Genomic DNA, 27875 nt, shown 5'->3' on the forward strand with positions numbered 1-27875 from the left:
GCAAGGAACAGCTTGCACAGGACCCTCTCTACTCTTGTCTCCTTTCCAGTAACTTCTCCATGGCCTTTTTTCCACAGAATGTTCCTGGAGTAGCAGGACACACCCCATGCCAGGGTTGCATTTATTTTTATTTATGTTTAAAATAAATAATGTTTATTATTTAAGTGAGGGCATTTATTTGAAGAATTCACTGGCTGAAGCAAGAATATAATTAAGCTGAGATGAGTTTCAACAAGAGAGCTGAGGGAGAATCCAGAAACATCATCTTGAAAGGAATCTAGAGAGTTTGTGACCAGCAGTTAATTACAAAATCAGACATTTTCATCCCAGCCCTGAGTTAACCCTTGAAGCTGTTTCAAGTTGCAGCAGATATTCCAGTCCCTAAATTCATGCATGTGTTATTTTCCATCCATATTTGACGGGTGAACTTCAAAGAAACACAGAATCTGCAAGCAGGTCATTCTTTCCTGAGCTAAAGATTAATCAACAACATTAACCTCCCCCCTACTAAAAATAAGTATTCCTGCTACTGCTTTTGACTGACAGAAACTACCACACATCAGAGTCCTTTTGGATTCAGGCTAGAAAAGCAATCTAGGAAAACACAGTTAAAACTTCACTTAAATACTTATTAATATCCTCCCTATTCTGTGTCTTGAACCAGTTGATCCATTACATATTAATACAGATGTAACATAACACCTGAACATTTCTGCTCTCTAAACATTAAATGCAGTAAATAAATTTCAAATCAGTCTCTTGGATCTAGTATTCTGAGAAGAGCTGTCTTAGAAAAGGACACAGGCCAAGAAATGTTCATATGGATGATGTTTGTACATGGTATTTTTCTAAGTGTTCCGCTGAATTTTAGGTGGAAATAAGCATTTGATAAAAAGTGACAGTTCTGAACTGAGGTTCCTAAGCAAACAACCCCCCAAAAATGTTAATCCTAGGATGACAGTCTTTGCATTGTGGGTTATTTCCTTAGTTTTTGTTTATGTTGAAAATCTCTCTGAATAATTAAGCATTTGCAAGGCAAATGAGCTGTAGGACTCTTCAGTTTCAGCTGTTATTGCATGCTGTTCCTTTGAACAATATTTACCATGCAACAAGAGAGAAAACAAGGAAGATCCTGTGGTTCCTGACAAATGCTGCTAATGAGGGTTCAGACCCTTGTTTAGCCTTTGCAGCATCTCCTTCAGAGGCAGCTGAATGCCACCAGCTCCTCAGCCACTGCATTTTAATTACAGCTCCAGCCACTGCAGAGGAAAGCACTCAGAGGGAAATCGACTTGTCCCTAATTTAATTTTTAGTGGTACTCTGACCCTTTAAAAGCAGACTTTGCTGAAGCCCACAGGAGTCTGGGCAGGGTCTCCCACAGGAGGAGGAGCCCAACCATCTGCTCTGCATGCCTGGCAAACAACTCAATTTATTGGTGTTGCCTCTTCTCCAGTTTGTGTTACTTAACATTCTGCTTGTGCTGTTGCAAGAGAGCTCCTGAGTGCCTCAGAGTCACTCAAATGTCAGGATTTAGAGCAGCTATTCCAAACCAGAATAGTTGGAGTAAACACTACTAATTTCCCTAAACAATGTCTGCCTTTGGAGTGCTGAACTTCTGCTGTCCCTCAGTATCAGCAGCACACAAAGAATCATGTGAAATTCTCATGTTTTAAAAATACTGCTGTGATAGACTGAAGGAAAATAATTTGAAAGTAATTTCATCACATCTTTCCACTGGATGAATCTGCTACAAGTAATAATTTTGTGGCAGCAGAACAGCATGATGAGATCTAACTGCAAGAAATGAAAAGGCAAGATATTTTAAAATACTAAAATTAGCAAATGATGTCCAGCAATCCAATCATATTGTCCCAAACAGGTGACATTTCCTTGTGACTTCTGCGTCTGTGTGCTGGAGAACTGAAATTATTGCATGCCACCCAAAAGGATGGATCTATCAAGAGCAAGTGTTTCCTCACTTGGCATTGCTTTGCTGCAATCCAGGCAGATATCAAAGAGCCAGAGAAAATCTTCACAAGCTTTGGTGAGCCTCTCAGCTACTACAGAGATTGGAAAAACGGTAGGAATTTTGATGTGCCCCATTTCCACACAATTTAGTATCAGAATTCACTGAGAAGATAAGTCTTTGAGTAAAGCCTACTTTTTTATTCTTATTTTTCTGCAAAAAAACACCAATGTTTGAAGACCTTTTATTCAAAGAGAACCTGATTAGTGGATTTTACTGAAAAGGTGTGTTTCTCCCTGTTTTATCAGAAATGGAGGGTCTGTGATGGTTAGAGGAAAATAAGCAGCAAGGCAAATTGAGGTAAAAATGAAGGAGAAATTAAATGTTGATCTAACTTAACACCATAACTCATTGTTTGGTTATGCAAATCATTCAATATCAATTACTGGATAATTATTCAGAGGGCAAAAACTCAAAGACTCCCATAAAAGTTAGAGGTGTGAAACCTCTGGAATTCATTAAGCAAGATGAGAGCTCACAAGGTGGAGTTTTAAAAATCAAGGTTCCTTATTGATTAATCAAATAGCAATGGTTGTTAAAAGCACAGAAAGATGAGAGCTCACAAGGTGGAGTTTTAAAAATCAAAACTTATGATGCCTTATTGATTAATCAAATAGCAATGGCTGTTAAAAGCACAGAAAATTAAAGCAAAAAAAAAAGGTTTTGTTTTCCAAATATTATCTTTCCCTGTTTATTATCAGAAAGAAAGCCTTAAGCTGACAAGGGATAAGGGAAAGCAGGAAGAAATAAAGAAAAAAAGGCATTATTAACTAGAAATGAAGAAAAATTAGATATGAATGAATGAAAATTAGAAATGAAGAAAAAATTAATTAGAAATGAAGAAAAAAAGGCATTATTTACATTATTAACTATTATTATTAAATAATACTATTTTGCTAAAGTTTTGACCAAAGGCTAAATAAAACTTCAAAATTATATTCTGCCTGTTGTTCCAAATGAGGGAGAGGACTATAATAATAAAAAAAGACATTTTGTACAAAATATTTTGTACAAAATATGTTCAACATCTGCCAGCTCTCAAAACCCTACAGACAGAGGAACCACACATGGAGCAACTGTGGCACAAGGACTGTGCCCTAATCACTGAGAGTTTATCCACAGCACAATGATATATTCAGAGGACTCCAGTTTTTCTATTCAGTTTTTATTGGCTGAGCTGGTTGAATCTTTCATGTTTTGGCCCAGAAAATAATACACCACTTAAAAATGGTTTGTCAGAACCTAATTTTGTGAAAGAGTCATTATCTTCAAGGGTTTTTAGACTAGCAAAACGTGTTTTGTGGCACAGAATGCAGCATCAGTTCATTTCTTATTAGGGAAGTGCATCTTTATGATCATGAGATACTAAAAAAGAATGGAGCTGGAATGAACATTTTTTGTTGTTTTTTTTAAAGAAAACAACACCAACTGAAGCATTCCAATTACAGTTTCCAACAGAAGTTTATTATGAGATGGAAGCCCCCCTGGAAGAGGTGTTCTGAGCCCTGTTGTATGAGTTATTTATTGGCACATAAAGCTTCTCTTTATGACATAAGTAGACAACTATTTCTTTCTGGCAGAAATACTTTATGGAATTTAGCACGGTATACAACGGTTTCAAAATTTCTAATTACCAAAATGCCAGAGATTTTGAATCATTATATAAGGTACATCTCCCAAAAGGAAAGCATGATAAATCTAGCATCTAGCCTTTTCAAAAGGCATTAAAAAGGGCCATAATTCACAGCAGAGGTGTATGCACAGAGTGCAGAGGAGTCTGACTGAGCAAACAGAAGCCTAGAAGCCAATTTACGACCGAGCAGCTTGATCTGTCCAGAATTAGAATAAATACCCCATTAAAACCATGCTGTCAGGCTGTAACTAAAGTGGAAAGCATGCTGGGATGGAGTCCTGCTACTTCCCTGATACACCAAAGTCCAAAAGCACTGAATTTCTGTGGGCTTTACATAGAAACCTGAAGGGCTTCTGGAGGAGCAGCAGCTGTGCTTTTCATAGCAGCCTTTATGGCCACAATCGTTTTCCTGTCTTTTCCACAGGGAGAGGCCTCTGAAACCTGGATGGGAACAAAAATGCCCTCCCTGAGGACTGAGGAGAAAGGGGCTCTGTGGGGATGTTGATGCCATGCACTGAAGGTTTGGGTAGGCAAAGGTGAAACATCCCAGGTGGCCAATTCCTTCTACAGCAGGTGGAATATCAACTTCAGCTCATGGCAAAATAATCTAATTCCCTTCACTCCTCTCAGTGCCCTCCTCCAAGGAAGGCCAAGCCACCCACGTTGTCACTAATTTTTTAGTTCCTTTCAACAAAACACAGACTGAACTATTTCAACAAAAATCAGTTTTGCCAGTGCAATTCCCATAATAATTCCCAGGGATTGTCAGGTGTTTCCTGGTCTCTTAGGTGAAGGGTTCAGGGGAATTTTCAGCTCTTCTGTCAAGCACAAATCACCTGAGCTGAACCTCCCAGGCTGGCAGATTTTACCCTCCCTAAGCACACAATAACAGCTGATTCAAAAAGCAAACTTTTGAGCTTGTTTCAGTAAACACAATAATTTGCCCAGTGCTATAATAAAAAAAGTGATCAATATCCTGCAGGTTCCTCTTTGTAATTCAGGTGATTTACCAGCTTCAGACAGGAAAATCTAATGACCCCATTCTGCTGTGGAAGAATACAGCACTGCCTTACAAAACAGGTCATAAAATGATAACGATTCAGCTGAAATACTGAAATTACTTTTAAAAAAATCAATCAGTCAAGATGAATCCAATGACAAATTTACTTTAATTTTTACTGTTCTTTCTTTTTTTTAATTTAAAAAATCCAAATCTATTTTGTAAAGATAAATGTTTGTATGGATTCATAGCAATTACATATTTTCTTTTTCCATAGAAATTTTTGCTGTTTCAGGTTTCACCTCCAATTCACACACACAATTTAAATGATCCTGTGTCTAAAACTTTACAAGCATCTTCCTGGAAAACAGAACTTGTTGTTCTGAAAGGTCTGGAGGCACACTCAGCTTTCATCTGAGGATGTTGAAGACAATCTAAAAAGTCATCCCAGTGACTGACATTTCAGAGGGCATTAAACCAAACCTGCAAGAATGTCACCTGTGGCTCCACAGGGAGCAGAGAGTGCACACTGCATTTTCTGGAGAAAGATGTAAGCTGTAGAATATTACTTATCTTGGTTTAAAAAAGAATTGGTGGCAAAATGACTGAATATTTATTCAGAAATAATTAGGCAAAACCAAATTATTTATCTTAAGGTGAGATGTTTAAAATAATGTTTCTATTTTAGTCCTTTTTCATCAGCCTAGTACATGAGATTTAGAATTACACTTTATTCCTTCTGATTCATGCTTTAACCATCTTGTTTGTTTGTTCATGTGTTTAAACAGAGCAATCCCAATTTGAATGCAGAATTTCCATTTCAAATTCTGCATCCATTCCCTACGAGCCAGTTCATCAAATAAAGGGTTCGGGAGAAACCAGAATTTCTCAAAACAAAGTGGAAGTGTGAATACATCTCAGAGGGATGTGAGGTCAGTGCACATTCTCCCCCTCACATAACTCCTTTTTTTCATCCTTTGTTTGTTCATTTATAACCCCTGAAGCCCAACGCTCGAGTTATCCCATTGTACACATCAACCACTTGACAGATTGTTTTAGCAAAACTCTGATGTGCCCTGGCTTTCCTTCCAGGCTGCCAGGAACAGTTTACCAAAAAGGCTGATTAGTTCCTTGAAGTGCTCCCAGATAAACAAACTGCAGAGCAAATTTACAGTGCCCAGGAGCATCCATGCAAAAACCCCACACGGGCTCTTTGCAAAGCAGAGCAGCCCCAGGTGCCAGGCAGGAGGAAAAGCTGCTGAGGATGCAGCATTCTTCATTTGGGATGACTTTTTAGATTGTCTTCAGCATCCTCAGATGAAAGCTGAGTGTGCCTCCAGACCTTTCAGAACAGCAAGTTCTGTTTTCCAGGAAGATGCTTGTAAAGTTTTAGACACAGGATCATTTAAATTGTGTGTGTGAATTGGAGGTGAAACCTGAAACAGCAAAAAATTTCTATGGAAAAAAAATATGTAATTGCTATGAATCCATATAAACATTTATCTTTACAAAATAGTCCTGATTTGTATTTTTTAAATTAAAAAAAGAAAGAACGGTAAAAATTAAATTTGTCATTGGATTCATCTTGACTGATTGATTTTTATAAAAGTAATTTCAGTATTTCAGCTGAATCGTTATCATTTTATGACCTGTTTTGTAAGGCAGTGCTGTATTCTTCCACAGCAGAATGGGGTCATTAAATTTTCCTGTCTGAAGCTGGTAAATACAGAATGCAAAATGTTCATGCTTGAAGATCTTCCATTTAATGACTCATAATTATTAAGACACTTCTTAACAAAGCTCCTTGAAAGAAAGAAAGACCTTTTGTTTGTTTGTTTGATACACTGTAGATTTTTGGTAATAAAACCCAAAAATAATTAGATTTTTTTCCTTTAATAAAACCTCAGGAAATGTCAGTGAGAGATGCTGGTTACATAAATATTATCATTGTTAGAAATGAAGGGATGGGACTATTTTTGGGTTAAGAATGATTTATTGTTTAGATAACATTAGTTTTAGAAGTTGTGAGATTTTTAAAGGAGTAAGCTATTGGTCACAGTTTAAGAGTAGTAATAAGTTTCTTTGTTACAAGACAATATCTAACTTTTTTAACTAATAGACAGTTGTCACAGGGTTTATTTTGCTTTTCTAACTTATTACCTTTACTTAGTTCTGCTGTCCTGTGGCTATTTTTATCTAATGGGTTTCTGTCTCATGTCTTTATAGAAGTTTTTATTATAATTTCTAAACTCTTAGTTTATTCTATATAACCACACCCCTACATTATAAACTCTTTACTATCTTACCTAAAACAGTTTCCTACTTACTTAAGGCATATTCTTACTTATAACTATAGAAACATTTATGATTTTTCTGCTTAATGTCTGTGTGTTGTGTTTTTACATCAATGTAAGCATCTTCTAAGGCTGCAGATCAAATCTTTTCGTGTTTGTGGAAGTTTCTGTTTTTCTGATTCCCATAAAATATGTCTATGTGCTCACCTAAGAAACTGCCTACAAAACTCATCTGACACACAGCAAATTCCCAAATCCAAGTGTGGACCTGGAAGAAGTGCACCAACTGCAGTGAGTGAGCTCTGAGTCCAGACAGCAGAATTAAACAAAACTGCCTTTCCTGTGTTTTCAAAATCATCAAAGCTGCTTGGAGAGTGATTAATTTAATGAATTGCATCCTCCCATCAACACAAGGCTGGTAGGACAGCAGAGAGTGGAAAGAAAAGTAAAATAAGAAATGGAAAAGGAGCAAAGAGATCCTGAGGTAGATTGCAACATGTGGGGAAGGAAACAACATTATCAAATTTCAAGGCAGGTGGGCATATTGCAAGGGACAAAGCACAGTTAAAAAGAGAAAAATACCAGACTGACTTAAATGTCAGCAGATTAGCTCCTGGCATTGCTCTGCTGATTTGGTTGCAGAATTTTACCTCAAAATCTCTCAAAAAAATTAGTGCAGCTTAAGCACATGTTAAAAAGAAAAAAAATCTCAAATAAACTCAACAAAAATGTTATGGCACTTGATGACATGCTGCACTGTTCTAGGTAAGATCCAGGCAGAATACCAGCTGATTACTTGGATAAACTGACCCAGGAGAACCAGGGCTGGCCCAATCAGACATCCCAAAGTTGGAATTAACTGTGATGTTCACTAATTCCGTGTTCAATCTCAGCAGCCCTGAAGCTGTAGCCATTTCTCTATTAGATGCACTCTAAAAGTCACAATCTCCTCTGATTTAAATCCAGTGTATAAACACATCCGCTCATTGCAAATATGTGGCACACGATGACAAAGAAGCCACAAAGCAGAGGCATGATTTTCATTTTTTTTCCCATATTCCCATCAAATTCTCTGCCATTCTCCCAGTCCTCAGCCTGACTGACTTTTCCCAAGGGCACCTCTGCTCGCTCCTCGCCCAACACCCTCCTCTGGCTCCTGCTGCTTCAGGAGAAGACCCAATCTTTGTACAGTCCCAAATCAGATATGCCAAAGCCCTGTTTATAAAGTATTCACCAAGACAGCAACAGAAATTATCTTCTTCTTGAAAAAAAAATTGCTGATTTTCTTCATTCCACATGGGCCTACTACAAGAAAATATTGATTTCCCAAGTAAGCAGCAAAAATGATAAGTTCCATGTGGTATATATAACCCTCTACTACGATTTTAATCCATCTGGGTTTATATTATATTGCTGGGATAAAATCCAGCCACTTTTCTGCATAGAAGCAAGGCCTATTTCTATTTCCAGGTATACCAAGGTTTATTATGGTTTAAAGAGGCAATGTATCCATGATCACATTCCATCCCACATTGAGATTGTTTTTTCCCCTTCATATTCCTTTTCTATCCCTTTTATATATTAAGTTACAATCTGGTTTTATTTTATTTTTCTTGGCTTTGGGAGTTTCTTGTCAAATACACCAGGTGTTCTTGTACCATGATTATATACACTTAAGAATCACAAGAAAGCTAATTAAATTTAGCACACAAAGCCTTTTGCTATACAAGTTTTTTCAAAACAGTCTTTGAGGTTGTTTTAGGCTGTTTATATAAATATAATTGAAATTTTTTTGTGTCTCTCTGTGTAACCCTGTATAAAACCTATCCTGGAGGTCTCAAAATACTGTGTTCTTAACGTGCAGCAGTTACCAAAAGGGAGAGTGATTAATCCACAATATCATCCTGAACTCTGCTTTTATTTTTGCTGACTTCATCCTCAGAAGTGTCAAATATAGGAAAGATCCACACACAAATGTAGAAAAAGTGAAGAAATGCACATTTTCAACATTAGGGAAGAGATTATTTTCTTTGTAAAAGGGATTATTACAGAAAGAATGCTTGTGCCACATAAATAATGGTGAGCAGGGAAACACAGCACTTTAGATATTTGTATAACACAAAATGAGGCAATTCATCAAGAAGCAAAATGTAGCACTCTGCAAAGTGAATCTAAAAGATAAATAATCATTCACTATTTTAAGGCAGGGATATTGCTTTCTGTCTTCAAAGTTTTCTTTCAAAACAGTGTCTTCACAATTAAGCCTGGAAAGGTGATTTTCACTTTGCCACCTCTGATTTCTGCTCTACATGGCACGCAGATTTTCTAAGTTCAGGATGCTCCAACTTACTTGTCCTTTCCTAGACAAAAAACCTTGCCAGGGTAAGAATGAATCAAGAAAGACACACAGAACTCCTTCTCCACCGAACTGAGAATTATTCAGCAAAATTACATTCCCAATGACAAATTGCTCACAGGCCAAGGGAGGAGCCTTGTGTTTTTTTTTTAATTAAGCACCAAAATGCACCTACCTGCTGTCGAATTTCTTCTTCCATCTTCACTGGGGACCCCAGCTCTGCCACTTGCTTGACCCCTTCGCTGGCATATCCCCCATACTCCCACAGGATGTAGTTCTTGGAGTGGGAGCTGCCAATGATGGCAGACCAGTGGTTGGTGCGTCCTTTTCAGGGGGAAAAACAAAGCAAAATAAATCAAACCACCCTTGAGACAGCCTCAAACAGTAAGTCCTGACTTCTAATAAAGCTTGGAAGTCCCCACTCATGAGGCTTTTGCATGCTGCCACTTCTCACTGCACCAATACACATCTTCAGAGCAGTGAGAACAAGGCAGTGACTGACAGAAATCGAGCTTAAAGCAGCCCCTCAAAACAAACAGGCTTAGAATAGTTTTTTCTCACCAAAGATCTCCCTTCAGAAAGTTTAAGCAACCTTTAATTTTAAGTTTCTATGTCAAGTACTTTTGAGAAGGAAACCTGCAAGGGAAGACTTCAGTGGTCACCCTCAGTTTGAAAAGCAAGTTGTTTTTTTTTTACTGAAGGCAATGAAGAAGTAAATTTTTCTGTATTCACTTCAATATTCACTGAGTTTTCTTGCTCAGATTTCTCATAATGTAAGAGCTGTAGAGCTAAGCAAAAGGACTCCCATTCTTGTTTCTTGTCTTGAACAAAAAAAAAAAAAAAAGAAAAAAAGAAAAAAAGTATAAAGAAAAAGATGTTAGGGAAGTATGATGGAATTGAAAAGAGAATTGAGCAGAAATAAGAAGTCACAGAAGTCCCACAGTCCTGGAAATGCAAAATGAATTCACTTAAGTGTCAAGTAACCTTCTGCAGGTATATGGGCTTAAAGGAAAAGGGTGAGAAAATGAACTGCTAACATAAGCAGACAGTCTGGTAACAAGGCAAGGACTGTAGGTGATGAGGGACTCAGAATGATGGAGTGAGACAATATTTATCGTTTCTCTTCACAATGCAAAAGGTAGAGAGCAGCAGTAAAAACAGCTGCAAACTGAATAAATGAACGAAAAATGAATAACAAAGTAAAGAAAAGGAATGCAAATTTAAGATGTGAGAGGTGGAACAATGAAATTGAAAAGGACAGTGCAGAGAATTGTATGAAGTCAGGTGCAGGAACCTAATCATGGGAGAGTAGAAAATAGATTAGAAATAAAAAATGAACACCAACAGCAGGGGAAAAAAGATAGAAAAACGTAGGAAGCAGAATAGATAGATGAGGGAGATGGCCTAGCAGAGCAGCAAACACAGCCTTCATAGCTTCCCTAGTCCTAAACTTGGACCAAATACACTTACAGAGCTCTGAATGTAGCAGTCCTGATGTTTTCTGAATCAACTAAAATGAATCAGTAATCTGCGTGGAAAAAAACAAAACTAAACCTTCCCTCCTCCATAGCTGAAGAGACTGCAATGTCAGGAGCTGGTTTCTTGATGTAAGATCTAGCAATTGTTTCTGAAATCTACAGTGGCACCTGCCAAAGCCCAGGGAGATGCTGTCCCTCAGCCCCAGTGATGGGAACTCCATCCTCTCCTTCTGGGTCTGGCTGTCCCACAAGGCACCACCAGCTCACTCTGAAACACAGCTGATGCCTCAGGGTTTAGCTTTTTATATTTTTCACATTCTGTGCTGCTTTAGTGTGTAATTCTGAGGCTTCACGTGAGGGGATGGTGAGCTCTGTGCACAGAGCAGGGAGACAAAACAATTCCTGCTCCAGCTGGGCACCAAGGACAAATGATCCCAATCTCGGCCCAAGAGCACAAACCCCGTGGGCTGGAGAGAGAAAAACAAGCAGGGTGGGACTGCATGGGCTGGAGCTGTGATTGGACAATTAACTCCAATATGGAAATGGACTAAAACTTATAAAAATGTGACATCTTGTGACCAAGCCCTCTTTTGCTTCCATCTTGGAGGCATCCAGGCAGAGCCATGGCCGTGACTCTGGTACTGCCAGGTGTGGCCTTGGAAGGCACTCCAATAAATATCCACTTTATTCCCCTGAACTTCATCTAGCTTCTGTTCCAGCTCCTTAAGGCATCACAGCCAGTGACACTGATAGTAAAAGATTTTAAAATCACAGAAAATTCGTGGGGCTAGAAAGAAAGTTAGGCTTAGTAGGCCCTGGGAAAATGTTAAAGGTAGGCCCTGGGAAATGTTAGGCCTTGTGTTTGCTAGATCGTGTGAAACTGCACCTGTGTAGTCAGTATATGATAAATGATATAATTGTTAGATGGGATTAGATATAATTATTGTTTAAAGAATTATGAGAAACTACGTTAGGGGTTTGAGGGGGATCATGAGAAATCCATGCTTGGATGAAATCAATGTATACAACAGAACAATATAAGTTTAATAATTAATATGTAAGTTATATAAATATAGAATATAAAACACGTTCAGCCCGAAACCATGGAAGGTAAGATTTGGGTTTGTGTACCCCTGACACCCAGAGCTCTTCAATAAAAGCACCTGCATATAATCATTCTGTGATTATGTGTTCCTGAATGCTGACAACACCAAAGCTTTTTGAAAGAGAATAGTCCCTACAGAACAAAAATGTGTCACCAACAAGAGGAACCTAAGCACTTGGAAGTCTTCAGTCAGAAGGAGAAGGCATTGCTCCCTGTGCTCCAAAGCTTCTCTCCCTCCCTGTCCTGGCCAGGACAGGAACATCTGCTGCCTGTGCAATCGTGGCACAGCCTGCTCCACCCAACAGCCCTTCCCAAAGACACTGGCTCTGCAGAGAAAGCTCCTGCCCAATGAGCTGCTCAAAGTCCTACCAAACCCACCCAAAACTGTTCACCAAACTCTGCTACATCTGCAAAGGTTTCACTCCTCACCTCAACCCATCCTTTTCTTGCGAGAACAAAGAGAAAACTTGGTATTTCCTAAGCTTTTTCCTCTCACCACCAAAAAACTCCTCTGCGTGACACAATCTGAGCAGCACAAGGCCAGAGCTGTTTTCACTCTCCAGGTCTTAAGGCACCAAGCAGAACACTGACAGCTTTCCAGTGCTGTTATTTCACTTCATTCTTGTAGTTTTGAGTAGCTTCTCAATACACTTAAATGTGCATTTTTTAACAGGAAAATCAAGGTGCCATCACAACATGAGAATTTATCCTGTGACACATCTCAGAGATGTGCTCATGCCATATCATGATGATGAGGATATGGATTTCTGTTGTCAAAAATGGGCGATACCCAGAGAAAATAAATGCTTTGCTTTGCACAAAGTGCATGCTCTTTAGGGTTTTTTAAAGCAAATTGGGAGATAAGGAAAAGATGTGCAATAGTGCAATACAAAGTTTATTATCTGCTTTCTATTCCAACCTTACTGGTGGTACAAGAATAGAGCAAAATTTTTTATGTGGTAGCTTGCAAATAATTAGTGATTTACCACAGTCCACAATGAATACCATTTTATTTTCTTGTAATTACTGCACAAGGTCAACATCTTTAAGAATAATGCCAATGATTAGGTTTCCTTTTTGAGCATCACTATATTTGGATGAGATCTTTCCTTCAACTTTCAGAAATTTTAATGCAAAATCTTATTAGCTGTTATTGCTGTGATTAATCGTGTAAGTACCAATGGTTATTTTTTTAGTTTTCCAGTTTAAGTAAAATATTGATTTAATTCACCATTTTGTAATTGGGGAGAGATAGCAGGCAAATTATTGCAACTTGCTTATTTTCCATCATGCAGCCATACCTTTCTTGAGTTCATCAACTTGGAAGAAAAAAAAAAGGGAAGGAGAAAGAGGAAGAGGAAGAGGAAAAAAGAGAAAGAGAGAAAGAGAGAAAGAAAGAGAGAAAGAAAGAGAAAGAGAGAAAGAGAGAAAGAAAAAGAAAGAGAGAAAGAAAAAGAAAGAGAGAAAGAAAAAGAAAAAGAAAGAGAAAGTGAAAAAAGGAAAAGGAAAAAAAGAAAAAAGCCACAGTAGCTTCCTAGCTTTCAGTCTTTTTCTCATGGCCTATTTCTAACCACCAGCTGAATCCATGCAAATAGTGCACATAAAGTTCACACTCAGCAGATATTTAAATCCTCCAGCAGCCTGAAAGAGCATTCCTGCAATTATTGCCTTTGCTTGTTTTATCTCCCCCATATTATGCTGACCAATAGGATTTGAACAATGCTGTGCTTCAAACCTAACACAGGCAACATTGCTTAGGCCGTTAAAATTTGAGCTGATACAAACCATATTTGAGTTATAGGAGGATATTCTGACACTGTGACAATAATAATATTTTTTGAATCAACATAAAAAAGCCTCTATAATAAAGATCAGCCACAGAAAACATAACAGAGTTTAAAGACCTGTAAATGAGACTCATAGTCTTAATTACTTTCATGGCCTTTTTTCCCACATGCTGTGGAGTCAGTAATGAAAGACCAAATGCATAATACACAATTTTGTAAATTCAGCTTTTTACAGATACTTGGGTAACTGCAGAAAGCAAACTTGCAACAAAAATACTGATCCTGTAGTTCAGACACTTAAAAATCCAGAGAGGCCAAGTTCAGAAGGTGTTTTTTATCTGGGTATTCAACCAACAGAGAAAAAGAAGACAGAGTATTCTTAGATCTATATATACAATTAATATCCTTGGGCAGCAAGACTCAAAACTCATCAAATTTAACTGAAATAATTCAAAATACTTTGAAGCAAAACAAACTAGGTAGATTGGCATGGCTGAAAAATCAAAATGTTAGTGTGTTGCCTGTCCTTTGTGGACTTTTCCTTAAAATCTCCTTTCCTACCTCTACACTGTAAGCCATTCTAAGCTTTCAATCAGAAAAAAAAAAAAAGAAAAGAACCTTTCTCCCCACAAAGACATCTTGCAAATAGAACCTCACACACAGCTCAAAATGTCAGGCAAATCAATAGAATGTGCAGGTAATGTACAGTGCAGAAAGACCCATTGATTTTCAATGCTGAGTGCCAGCAGGATCCCATGCATGTCATCATTTACTCTGCTGAGCTGTAAATAAGTGATGCTGTGTCACACAACCTGCTCCAACCCTCCTCAGGGCCCCTGTGTGGTACAAGCAAAAGAGGGATACTCACGTGGAAAATCTTTGGGATGTGTTTTTTCTGACCAGTTTCCATAAAAAGTCAGCCTGTACTTGGCAGTGCCACAGGCACAACAGTCTAAAATGGGTTTGTCAGTCACACCTTCCAAGGCTGAGTCTGAAAAAGCACCAAAGCACCCATTGAAAATGGCTACAACTCCAAACCAGTGAGGACAGTGAAGCTGCCATAATAAATACTCCAGGAAATAAATCTGAGTTTAACATGGGTTTGGTTATTTTTAAATTTAGGTTGAAGTTTGTGTTAGACTAAAGGACAAGCCTGAAATATCTGTACCATATTTATAAGTGGATGTGGTTTAAATCTACAATTGTGGTTTAAATCCACAATTTGCAATTAGAAGGCATTAATATTTCAGTTATCTTCAGATTCAAAGGGGGTTTGTTTCTGCTTTCTATCTGATAAGGACAAACCTCAGCTGATCTCAAAACACAATGGGCTTGAAATTTCTGAACAGACAAAGTAAATGAATTCTCCAGTGGGATGCAATAACCAGGTGCAACATTTAGGTTTAGGAAAGGATGAAATATCCCAGGATTCAATAACCGAGTGCCCTGGAAACCAATGGGCATCACACAAAGAGCAGGTAAAGAATTGCAAGTAGCACTTTAGGGAGAGGCAAGGAGGATTTTATGAGTTGGAGTATATGTGATAAGGATGAACATAACTGAATGGAAGAGCCCAAATCTCAGCCCAGATGAAATTGTTCAAGACCTCCAAATTTTAGTTTGAGACAATGTCTTAAAAGAAAAATGCAAAACACCATGAGGAGGTCAAAGAGACATTTTACTTTACCTTACCTTGTTCACAGATTTTTTTGGTGAGAGAGCCCTCATCTTGAAAATAAATTATGCGCTTCTGCACAATACTGGCTCTACAAAGGGGAGGAAAAAAAGTTTGAAATATGTTTATTTCTCAAAGAAAAAAGAAAATGAGTCATAAATAACATAAATAACTGCTAAGATATGGTTATACTTCCCTGTACTGACAATACAACATGGGATTATAGATAAGATATTTTCATTTCAACTTGCATTTTAATTTCATCACATTTTACAGAAACCTGAAATATATTTACCTCTAAAGAAGTGGTCATAGGCATACAGTGAGGACCTGTGCTCTTGAAATGCATGACAGACAACTGAGCATTCAATATTTTAATCAAATCTTATATTAAAATACTGAAGTTGTATTCAATTTCAGTCAAAAAACAGCACAGCTATAGTGAGCAGCTGCTCATAGGAAATTACATGGCATTCTAAAGAGATAAGTACTTCAGATATATGACAGCAACTCAGTGCAAATATCATGTAAAACAGAAGTTAGGGAAAAAAGCTGGCATAAGGTAAAGTCTTTGAAAGCAATTCACAGGTTCCAAAAGACAAGCTGCTTTAAAATTAATTAAATCTGGAGTATTTTATTGAGGCTTATAGTTCAAACCAAATGTAAATTACTAAGCCTCGGTGCCTCAGTTCCTCAGTTGAGGGGGCTGGATATATTTAATGCCAAATAAACTTTAACTACATTCTTGGACCATCTTTAACTATATCAATTTAATTCACATGTAAGCTTTATATTCTTTCCATAAGAAAACCAGATTTTGGTCAAATTCAAAGCCATTCTATGGACAGAGAGCCTTGCTCTGGGAGCTGGCACTCTTCCTTGTTTACCAGCATAAGTACACATTCTTCCAGCAACATTTTGTGCCATCACTTGAACAAAACACTCTAAACAGCAAGGGCCAATTTCTCGTCTTCCTTCAGTATTTGTCAAATAACTATCCTAATCTTTCTAGACCTACTCCTCACTCATGACAGGAGAAAAAGTGAGAAGCAAAGTGAGACTGTATGTGCTTAGATGTGTTGCTGCAGTCATGTAACCCTCCTTTGACAACATCCCACCCATAAAATTATCAAAAATAAAAGGCAGTTTTGCTATGCTTTCTTTGCCAAGGTGCAAAGCCAGCCTAGGAGAGGAAGGAATCCTTCTTTTCACCTTACAAAGCACCCAGGAGAAAAACTGGCTTTTGCAAACCTCTTAAAGCTGCATCAACCTGGAAAGGGTGCAAAAACCTCTTAATCCTATCTGAAGGAGCCTTTTTCAGGGTTTCTTAGAAGAAATAAATGGGGGAGAAAAATGAAACAAACACAACTTCCAGAGCTACTACTAGGAAGAATAAGAGCCCAATGGGCACCCTGTGACAGTGGCATGCTCCTTAACGTTCCCAGTCTTCAAACTGAAAGCCAAAGCCAAATTTAAAGACTTTTTGGATGCTACACTGCAAGGAGACAGAAAGTGGGGACACAAGAAATGCTGTGCAGATACAAGGAAAACCTCTTACGCCATCAGGATAATCACAGAGATTTAATCCTGGAATGGGCTGCCTAGACAATTCGTGCAACATCCGTCTCTGGAAATATTCAAAACTTGATCAGATCCATGTCTTGGCAACCTACTGAGGGAATAAGCAAACTGATGTTCAGCACCTACTTCAAGAAGGAGAATGGACTAAATGACTTCCAGAAGTCCCTTCCAATCTAAATTATTCCATTATCTTAATCCACACAAACACAAATGTCACAGACAACTTTCATGAAAAATCCTTTCCTTGGGATTTTTCCTCCTGAGAACCTGAGAGGCATCAGGAACAAAATGCAAACAATGGTTATCTGCTGCTGTGGAATGCAACAGGTGCATCTGGGATTGGGCTCATGTTGGATGTTTGTAATTAATGGCCAATCACAGCCCAGCTGGCTTGGACACAGAGCCTGAGGCACAAAACCTTTGTTATCATTGTTTTCTATTCTTAGCTAGCCTTCTGATGAAACCCTTTCTTCTGTTCTTTTAGTATAGTTTTAATGTAATATATATATGATAAAATATTAAATCAAGCCTTCTGAAATATGGAGTCAACATCCTCATCTCTTCCCTCATCCAAGAACCCCTGTGAACACCATCACATACGAAATCAGCTGTTTGATAAAGATCTCAATTCTGCAGGTAACAAAAGTATTATGGGTATTTGAGAAGCAGTTATTTTAGAAAAAAAAAAAGAAAATAGAGAAAGATTGTTTGAAGCCTGAAGTGTACTTGTATTATTCTTTTTGCTGCAGTTAGCTTGTCACTGTAAAATGTCAAGGGAACAGTTCCTTTTCTAATAACAAAAGCTTCACAGCTTTCTAAACCATTGTCTCTTCAGCTGTATTTGAAACTATATGGTGAGCCAATAATTTAAATGGGAGGTTTTGGACTGATTCCAAAGGCACCAGGATGGGCACATTATATGGCTGCATAAAGATCAAAAGCAGGCACAGAACTCTACAAATACTCAATTATAAATAATTTTAAAATATTAACTGTTTCAATAATCAGCTTCTAGACTGAACACAGACCAAAACATCTGCTCAGTGTATTTGCTAGCTTTTATAACCACTTTTTTTCCCTTTTTTTTTAAACATAATTTTTACTATTCCATAAAAGTTCTGATCTTTAGACTAAGGATTCTTTCCTTTGGCTTCAAGGCTTAAAAAAAACCAGCTAAAAAAATGGAATGGTGAGCTTCTAGAGAGAGGCAAGAAAGCTTTTAAGAATTTACACAACATATTAATCTGTTTAATTTACATAAATCCTTCCCATCACTTCAAATGTCCAGTGCAGTCTGAACTTTGTGGGAAAGAAGCAATCCAATTGCTTTCCCTCTCATATTAATATATATAAGTGGATCTTCAATTTCTTGTTTTTCTTGTTGGCTTTTTTCTCTCTGACTATCAGAAAATGATGGATAAAGGCAAAAGGAAATAAATTTGTCTCAAAAAACCTTGTTTGTTTCCCATTTTCTTCAAGGCAAGGCTTCTGGATTTGCCCTAAAGCTTTTCCATCTCTAAACTAAGGAGCAAAACTGCCAGGTACAGACATTTCTACACCTGACAGCACCTGCTTTACTGAAGAAAACCAACCAAATGAACTGTCCAAAAAGTGTCATTATTTCTGTGTTTCAGTTCTCACATGAAAAGGAAAGAATATCTGGTTACTTCTGTAATGTTTGCTTTGGCAATGCCACTTTGGAATGTCCCTGTCCTGGCTCAGTTTGGTCAGACAACATGAGAGGGCAGTGGGAAAAAACTGCCTTGAAAGATTTCCATGGGATAAGAAATTCGCTCTGCAGCTCAGCTCCACATCAATTGTGCCATCCTGCTGGGAAAAGCTCTGCCAAAGACACAGAAATTGCATTTGGGATATTAAGAAACAGGAAATGTCATAAACCATAAAAATTCAGGCCAGCCTTGGGAATGCTCCAGTTCATACCAGAAACAGTCAGTTTGGGGTCCTTTCTGTCCCTTCCCTTCCTTTTTCCATAGAAACAGCTTTAGATTGTTTTCCTCACTCCCTTTTTCAAATCCTAGCATGAAAAGAAATACTCTTATTTTAAATTACCTCTGTGGGCGTAGTGATATGACAAAAGAAGTAAGGAAGAGGATTTGTAAGAATTGTTCCTATGACATTTTTTAAGCTTACATCAAAACCATTAAGTACAATATTAGAGTTACATTTGAATAAAAAGGTTTTGTCAGAGCTGGTGAGGATACTCCAAGTTTCACTTGGATGTTGAGAAATAGTAATAATTTACTGAGCTGCAGATAAGACAATTTTCCTGCTCTATATTACCTATGAGTTAACCTTGACGTACTCTTCTAGCAATCAAAATTATTTTCTTTAAGTATTCCATGCCTCACTGATTTAATTACAGCATATGTTGTTTCCCACCCAGAAAGCTACTAAGAACAATTAACAGGATGTTAAGTTTGCTTTCCTTTTTGGGTTTGTTGGTTATTTTTGGAGAGAAAGAATTTCTAAATATACCATTTACTTGAACACTAGAAAGTGATGTGAAAACCATGAATTTACATCTGCTGGAATTTTGTTGATGCTACCGGGTTGTGTCATTCTAATGCATTATTTAGGATGTTCTGATTTTATTTTCTTCTATGTCTTAAAAATAAAAAAAGCCAGCCCTGTATTTCTGACAAGCACTTACAAGGTCAGGGAAAGCACAAACACCCAGAAGTTTGTCAACAATGTTTACTTCTTTTTCTAATATTTAGGAGACTTTTATCAAAAAGAAATTCAAATTCCTCTGAAAGCCTGTACAACCCTTTAGCCAATAGATGTCCAGCAAGTTTTACACTGACAGTATATTTGACAATCACATTCTTCAAAACAATTTTCACTTAGGAAAGTGTGCTGGCTTAGCCAAGACAGGCTCCATCTCCACCAGAATCTGTCAGCTGCCATCACTGACAAGGGACAATATTCTAAAAATTTGCAGCAAAATGTTTCGTATTTAAGGCATAACATAGAAGCTAAAACAAAAGATGCAATTTCTGTTGTCATTTTGTGGGGTTTGTTCGTTAATTTGTTTTTAAGTGTGTTGTTAACACAGTTTAAATAAACCACCCAAACTTGATACTTGATGTTGGATAAAACACAGTAAAATTAACATGAAGTTCACCAGTGTTGCCATAATTCCACATTTACATCCCTGCACAGGATGAGGATCTTTTCTCCACTAGATTAGCCCCATGCAAAACAATCAAACATGATCACTTCTCAAAATTTCACTACATAAATACACACCAGAGTATTCTTCTCCAGCTTTACTTTTTCAACTTTTAACATGTACTGTCAGAAAATACAACTCAGAGAAGCGTCACAGCCAAGAGCAAAGGACTCTAAAGGTTTTCTTACAAATTTCCTCTTGCTCCCAAATCCTTTTGGTGTCTTCATGTCCCACTCAGGGCTGCCACCACACACCCACAGGAGCTTCAGGACTAATTTGGCCATCATATTCAATATGTGAATGTAACACAGCAAAAAGCTCTGGGGGAAATCACACCTGCACATGCTGCTGTCTTATATTTTCCCTCAGAAAATCTCTCTGTTCATTGCTTGAATGGCCACAGGACATAAATATTAAATGAAAATCTTCGGGATAAGAAGTTGTATGGAGACAGTAATTTCTGACAGGAACGCTACACCTGCTACTTGCAAAATAAAAAGGAAAAAGAAACTAAAACAAAAAAACAACATCACCTAAAGCCCATTGCTGTTCATGGGCTATATCTTCACCAGGGATTTTGATAGTCCCCACTTTTTGCAGCAATCTCTATGAATTTCAGAGCTAAGCATTACAGGATGTAATTAGAGCAGACTGGATAGGACTGAGTGTTTGGAGGATGGATTTATCTTGTTATTCTAAGTAGTGCTTTTGTATTGAAGATGGAAACAATCTACCAAAGGTGGGACTCTAGGATTTTTTTCAAGCTAGTAAGCCCAAAGTCCTATTACCTGAAAACTCAGCTAACCAATGCAAAGCACCTGTGTGCTAACTAACAAATCCTAAAAACAAAGCAGAATAAAAAACCACTTATCAAGCTGCAATTTATTTCTGCCTAAGGTCTCTGCAACCTTTATAACACTCACTCACTTGCACAGGGAACTGAAATATTTCATTTCTTTGGGTGTTCAGACCATGCCCCTTTTGCCAGCCTGTTTCACCTGATATAGCAGGGTGGGGAAGAAATCCAGCCATACAGGAAAAGGCCACATCTCAAATCCTCACATCTGTTCCTTCACCTGTCCCCAGGTTCCCTACCTTACTTGAGGTCACTGCTTATATAATAATAATTATAATAATAATAATAATAATAATAATAATAATAATAATAATAATAATAATAATAATAATAAATAATAATAATAGTTATATTTGTTGTTATTTTGCCATGATTGCACAGCCCATGAGGCCAGCTGAGACAGAGCAAAAGCATTTTTTCCCTTTTACAGCATTGCTTTTAATCTCTATAATCCACTCACATTCTCCTCCCCACTTGAATCACCTTCTCCTGCACCAGGCTGGGGCAGTAAAAAAAGAACCATCACTTTTTTTATATATTTTTTAAAAATCCCAAAAGCAAAATTTAAGCATGACCATGACTGACCGGTTAATGAAGCCAGAAAAAAAATTCCAAAACTTTAGAAAAAATTATTCTAAATTTTTAATATTTATAAAGCATGAAGTAAAAGAATTTGAAGATAAAACAAAAAATAAGAGCTGTCATTCTCCTACTATTTTTTTAAAAGCTGTCAACTAGCAATATATTGAAATTATGTTTAAATGAGTAAATTATTTGCTTGCACAGAAAAAAATTTATTTGTCAAAAGCAATATCCTAACAAAGCCCATCCATTCATCAAATACTGATCAGTGGATAGTCAGTAGCGGGAATCTAGATTGGAATAAAGTATTTGATGTTTTCAAATCTGAAAAAAAATCTTCACTTCATTTGAATTAACAGGAGCCTGAAGGTGAACTCCACAATTAATGGAACAAATTAACACCCACTGAAACAAAGACAACTTAATATTAAAATGCTTAATCCTGCTTCTTAAAAGAGACCTTACTGTTATGAATGTATTTCCCTGAGGAAGTTTTTGATGCAATGTCTTTAGCACTCGAGGTTGAGTGGAGCTGGAGCCATCAGAAGAGACTTGTCAGTTCTTTAGTGCAGCCCAGACACAGATCTCATCTGTCAAGAATTAATGCCTGATCTCCTCTACCTGGGCTGTTCTGAGCTCTCTCTGACAGCTGGGGCTGCTCAGCCTACTGAGCATTCAGCCACATAATGCCAGCAGGTGCTGGGTGTTCGTGCTGAAAGACAGGGGTACAGGGAAATGAAAGAAAATAAAGGACCAATAACAGAGTTGTTATTGGTAACTCTTCCATTTCCCTCATTCTGAAGGGGCACTACATTGGGAAGAAGGCAAATTCAAATATATATCATATATTGGGAAGAAGGCAAATTCAAATTGTATTCAAGAAATAGCTGAAAGACCACCCTGCTTATGAAACACATAATTATGAAAGACAGATCAAATGAATCCATTAAATTCTTCCACATTATGAGGGTTGTTTTCAGCAAGTTTCTCCATTGTTTAACACCTGCTCCTGGCTAAGAACAGTGTGAGAGCACTGCCTCCAGCTCACACAAACGTTCTCCTTGCCAAAATTCCCTGCAGCAGGCCTTTGCAGCAAACATTGCTGCCAGACTTTGGCACACAGGTTTTTGGAGATTGCAATGGCAGGGAACTTGCACATCAGGGTCTTTGGTCTTCCCACTTCAGCCCTAAAAATGCCAAAATCATATAACCTTCTCATGTCTCATTAGCTGCCAACACCAGTGGCACTGGCTGCACTTTGGCTACAGCAGAGCAAAGAAAATGATGGAGAAAGAGGAATTGCTAAACACATGAAAATCAGAAAAATACTCTCAGGGATAAGGAAACAGCAGTGTTGAAGGGTACAGAAACAGATTAGGAAATCGATCAAAAATTGTCCAAGATGTGCACAGGAAGGGTGAGAACCAAACCCAGCCATATCTCCTTTCTGCAGCACTGCATTGTCAGACTGTGGGTGTGATTATAATGAAATTATAAATATCAACCCACCAAATCACTCTGGGGTAATGAAACTCCTTGGAAGATCGTGGTTCCTTTTCATGGTGATTTTATGCATTTTCTACACAACAACATGCAGCAGCAGGGGGAGGAAACAAACCCTACAGGCTCAAGAAGCTTTTTGCCTCAGTGGGGTTCCTGAAGTCTCGTTGATCCGGATAAAGGTCAGCATTTCATAGAGGAAGTGATTACAACTGTGCTTAGAGGAGCAGGGATTAAGCAAAAGATCCAGGCTCTGTATCTCCCTCAATCACAGGGACAGGGAGAGCACATGAATAAGACTATTAAAGGAGCATTGTGAACAGTAGCAAGCAGTAATGACAGGGATTAGAATGATAAATCACCCTTTATATTGAGAAGCAGGCATAGACAAGGTACTGGAATTCATCCCTACCACATTTTATGGAACAAAAGTGCAGTTAATGAGATTCTTAACTTCATTAAAAACTCCAAGAGGGAGATGTTTTAATGTAGATAATTGAGAGACACCAAGTGTGATTAGAGATACAGGAGGAAATAGAGATTTCATTGTTCAGAACTTGTGGAGAAAAGCCAGGATGCTCCTTCAGGCACCTGTATGAGAATCAGGTGAATCCATCATGGGTTTGAGACTGACAACCAAGCAGTGCCATCAAAACATTTCCAAATGTTGGTCTAGGCTTTGAAACTGAAGCAACAAGGAAAACAAATTTCCTGATCTTCTAGACAAAAATATAAGGTGATTTTGTTTATTATAGTAGGGAGTTATTTGTTGCCATCAAACATTCAAACTGAAAATGCGACAGAAAAAAAATTGCCTGCTTTGAAAACAAAAACCATAAAATTTACAGATATACTGATGTGGAGGATGTTTGGAAAACCCAGATGTGTCCCACAGTGTTGTGCTTCTGTTAGGGGACACTCTAGTGACACCTGACTGACCTTCTCCTGAAATCAATTACCAACTTCACTTTCACTTAATCAGAAGGGAATTGCAGCCTGAATTTCTTATGAGGCATGAGTGGCCACTGGAAAACCAGAAAACTACAAGGACAGCACTTAGAACTTTATTCTCACTGAGCCAAGGCACTTGCTGAAAAGGACAAGGCAGACAACACTGTCAAATTTGCCTCCTCTTCAGTTTAGCTTCATTTTACTTACTTGCCTGGACATATTTAGCTTTTTGTGAGTAAAATTGTGTGGCAGAAATATAAATTACTATTATAAAAGCAGGAAGAATGATAACTATTTGTGTTTCTTTGCCATATTGAGGACAACTTTTTGGCCACAATTAATTCAGAGAAATTAGATACATGCCTTTCGTTAATATTTTGCTGTCTAAATTAAACCTGATGAGCAAGGCAATGTCTTTATGAGCAATCATGAGATGGTGGTGCTTCAATGCCTTTGCATGTGGAACATATTTTTTATATGAGCTTCTTGTATCATCTAGGCATCTACTTCAGCCACCACTGCCGGGCAGTTGCATCATAAGAGAGCACAAATTTATTTCTCTGTGTATAAAACTGGCATATATGCCATTTTCGGAGAAATCTATGGCAAGCAAGAGTATGACAGGTAATCTGTAAAACTGAAATGAGTTGGTTCATATTAGGGTTATCCTGGGGCTCCACACACAGCAGTGAGGGAGTATCAAGCTCATTATCCCTCTAACGAGCAGAGCTCAGTCCCTCCCTAGACACAGGCCTGTAACCCAGACCTTTCTGCAGCAAATGAAACCCAGAAACCATTAAAAAAAAAAAAAATCAAATGTGCTTTCTGGTGCATTGCAAGGCTTCAAACTAGATTCTGCTGGAGCAGTGAACTGATGGAGCAACAAATCCATTTCTGGGGGAAAGCAGGGAAAAAGCGGCCAGGCTGCTGCTGTTCAGAGAGCAAAGATACTTAATGCCTGTCTAATGGTGTAGAAAAGATGGAAAAAGTGGGCACCTAATTACTGAAAGGAAAAGAAAGGAATGGCCCACCCAATTATTGGTTGAATTTAGTGTTTCGATCCTTTTGCAACACCCCTAAAATTGTCAACGCAGGTAACGAGAAAGACAAAAACAATCAATTCCACAGCGGGTTCATGCAAAGAAAAATTCCTTTTCTGGGTGGTTTTTCTGCCTTTCAGAAATTCTAAAGGGCTGCAATAATGCAAATAGATGCTCCTTTAAGGGAACAAATCAGAATTGATTTTGTGGTGCTTTACATGAAGCAAAGAATCAAGATAAATACAGTGTTCAGTTCTGAGACCCTTACTGAGCTCTCAGGGACTCTCCAGATAACAAATGTAAACTCAAACGAGACTTGAAAGACTGTTCACCCCAAGGAAGGATGGCCAGAATCCAGCACCTTGTTAATTCATGCATTTGCCTTTCACAGTGGAAAAGAGCTGTGCTAGAAGTTGTAACTGCACAATGTGCTCTGCAGAGCTGCTCTGGATTTCTGCAGGCACACAGACACCTCACCAAATTCTTACATCAGCCTGCTAGAAAAGTTTCTCTGATGGAAATTTCATCTCATACATGCAGTGTAGCTTACATTTAACTGCAGGATTACCTACACACCCTCGCAGAACACAATCTTGAAATACTGATTGTATTGTGAGAAAGCAAGTGACCATTTCTGCCCCATTTGTGACTAACTTAGACTTTGTAATGTCTAGGAACCCACCAGTGTGCTGTAAGATTGAGAACATTCACTGCTCATCTGCATTCCTTTACCTGGGTCAATAGACATTTTGAATAATGGAGGATCTTGCCAAAATGTTATAACAGCAGGTTTAGTTAAAGCCTCAATCACTAGGCACAGACTGGATAAAATCATTTGTTACCAAAACTAAAAATTACACTACTTATCTTTTTAATTACCTCCTTTCATCATTGCTGTACTCAATTTGCCCTTCACATTCACTGATGTGCAATGAGAACACCACCACACTACAGTAAGCAAAACATATTTGAGCCCAGTGGAGTGATGGTTTCAATAGAGAGACCAAAATCTCTTTATCTGTGACCTGCAGAAACAGCATGACATTTTGATTCATGAATAAAATGCATATTTTAAAAATGTATCACATTACATTAAAATAAAGCCTTCAGTTCCTGAGACAAGGCCAATCAATTCCTTAACATGAATTATCATGCATAACTTCAGGCAGTTATAAAAAAAACTGATTTCAAACATTCAGTAATAAAAAAATGACAATGCTTCTGATGCCATCAATAGTGACACTCTGTATGTTTTGAAAGGAAATCAAATTATGACTATCATTATTATTTCTATTCCTTTTCTCTCTTTGTTTCCCCTCAGAAAATGACAATGGCCTTGAAGTCAAATTAAACATCTGTTTGCAAAGTAAACCAGAGTGCTACTGACAGCTGCTGCCGAATGGCAAATGTCCTACAGCTGTCGGGCTCCTAAATTAACAATGATTTTCATTACAAACAGCAAACAACAAGCAAATTACACAGCTGATTTTTTTCTTCCATCCCACTATTTCAAATTTATGAAAATGCAGACTCTCCTAGAGACTCAGCCAGAAAGAAATCACAGCTTACTGTTTTATTTCCCCACTTGCAGGGAGCAAAAAGTCAGAGAAAATCAGATTTCAGTGTAAGATACTTTACAGAACGTCCCTCCTGACACGTCTTAAATCCTTTTTTGCATTTTCCTCTAGGATATGTAAATAGAATTAATAATTACTTGAGGATTTACCTTGCTCTGATGCAAATTCTGTCAATAAGAGAAAGTATTGAAGAAACATGTTCTTGAGTTTTTCTACATCTATTTGGATTTGTAAATGCACAGGTGCAGGGGAAGCTTGATTATAGTACACACTACAATCACCCAGGAAAGTCAGAGAGAAAAGGCTTGGGCAGTTCATTAAAGTCCCTTCTGTCATCACTTTTTATCGCTTCCTTATTTATCTTCAAGTTTGGGATCAGAAAGTAGGAGCATTAGAAAGCACAGCACCTCATTTTCCTCTTCACATGATTTTCTGGTGCACAATTTAAACACATCAGTGCCCTTAGAACAGCATTGAGAACCTGGAAGGAGCAAAGAACTCTGAGGGGATAATAGTTAAAAAATAAAAATGGAAGTTTTAAATGTCCTGTGTGGTTTTGTAAAATGCCAAATTAGGGTACAGGTGAATTCTTACTGGTTCTGTGTTTGTGTCCACTGTTAACCTTATTAATTCTTTTTTTATTAAGTATTTCCCCACAAAGTCTGGAGAAAACACAGTGATGATCAAAGATGTAACTGATATCACTGTCTTGTGATAAGGCATGCTGAACTTTTCCAACGCCTGAATTCCTACCCCACTGCACATCCATGCACAATCTTTTTCTTTCTTACAAAACAGCTTGTTTTACAAAAAGACATTTGTGAAAAAACAAAAGATATCTGGAACAATGAAAGCAACTGCACGTGCCTTCAGTTTACCACAAATAGTGCCATAACACTGATTTTTTTTTGTAAAAATATGAAATTATTGTAGACATTTTCAAGGTAGAGTGTAAAACAGTTTTAAAATATTATCTTTCATAATAAAGCCATAACTACATTCCCTCTGCTGCTAAAGAAAGTGCACCACCCTTCTCCTTACTCTGTTTTCCTCATTGTGTTTCTGTTGTTTTGCTCTCCTCAAGGAATAAACCCATCCTTGAGTAACAAACCATTAAGCTGTTTTACTACACTACATCTTTACAAACAAAACACCATATGAATGAACCTAACTAGCTTTTATAGGATTGTTTTAATTATTGCACCATAAAATAGATTATCTAGAAGACTACAAAATTTTAA

General features: G+C 37.7%; 1 protein-coding gene across 1 annotated transcript in view; it reads right to left on the reverse strand.

Annotated features, from left to right (window-relative positions):
• SPON1 (spondin 1) overlaps positions 1-27875 on the reverse strand; it is a 186362-nt gene that overhangs the window by 113681 nt on the left and 44806 nt on the right. Inside the window, exons 4-6 of the mRNA XM_066551448.1 lie at positions 15372-15445; positions 14548-14670; positions 9485-9633 (exon numbers count right to left, since the gene is read on the reverse strand). Of these exons, the coding sequence (XP_066407545.1) occupies positions 9485-9633; positions 14548-14670; positions 15372-15445 (346 nt within the window). The remainder of the gene's footprint in view (positions 1-9484; positions 9634-14547; positions 14671-15371; positions 15446-27875) is intronic.

The sequence above is a fragment of the Molothrus aeneus genome, chromosome 6 (genome assembly GCF_037042795.1).
Source record: "Molothrus aeneus isolate 106 chromosome 6, BPBGC_Maene_1.0, whole genome shotgun sequence".
Taxonomy (NCBI): Eukaryota; Metazoa; Chordata; class Aves; order Passeriformes; family Icteridae; genus Molothrus; species Molothrus aeneus.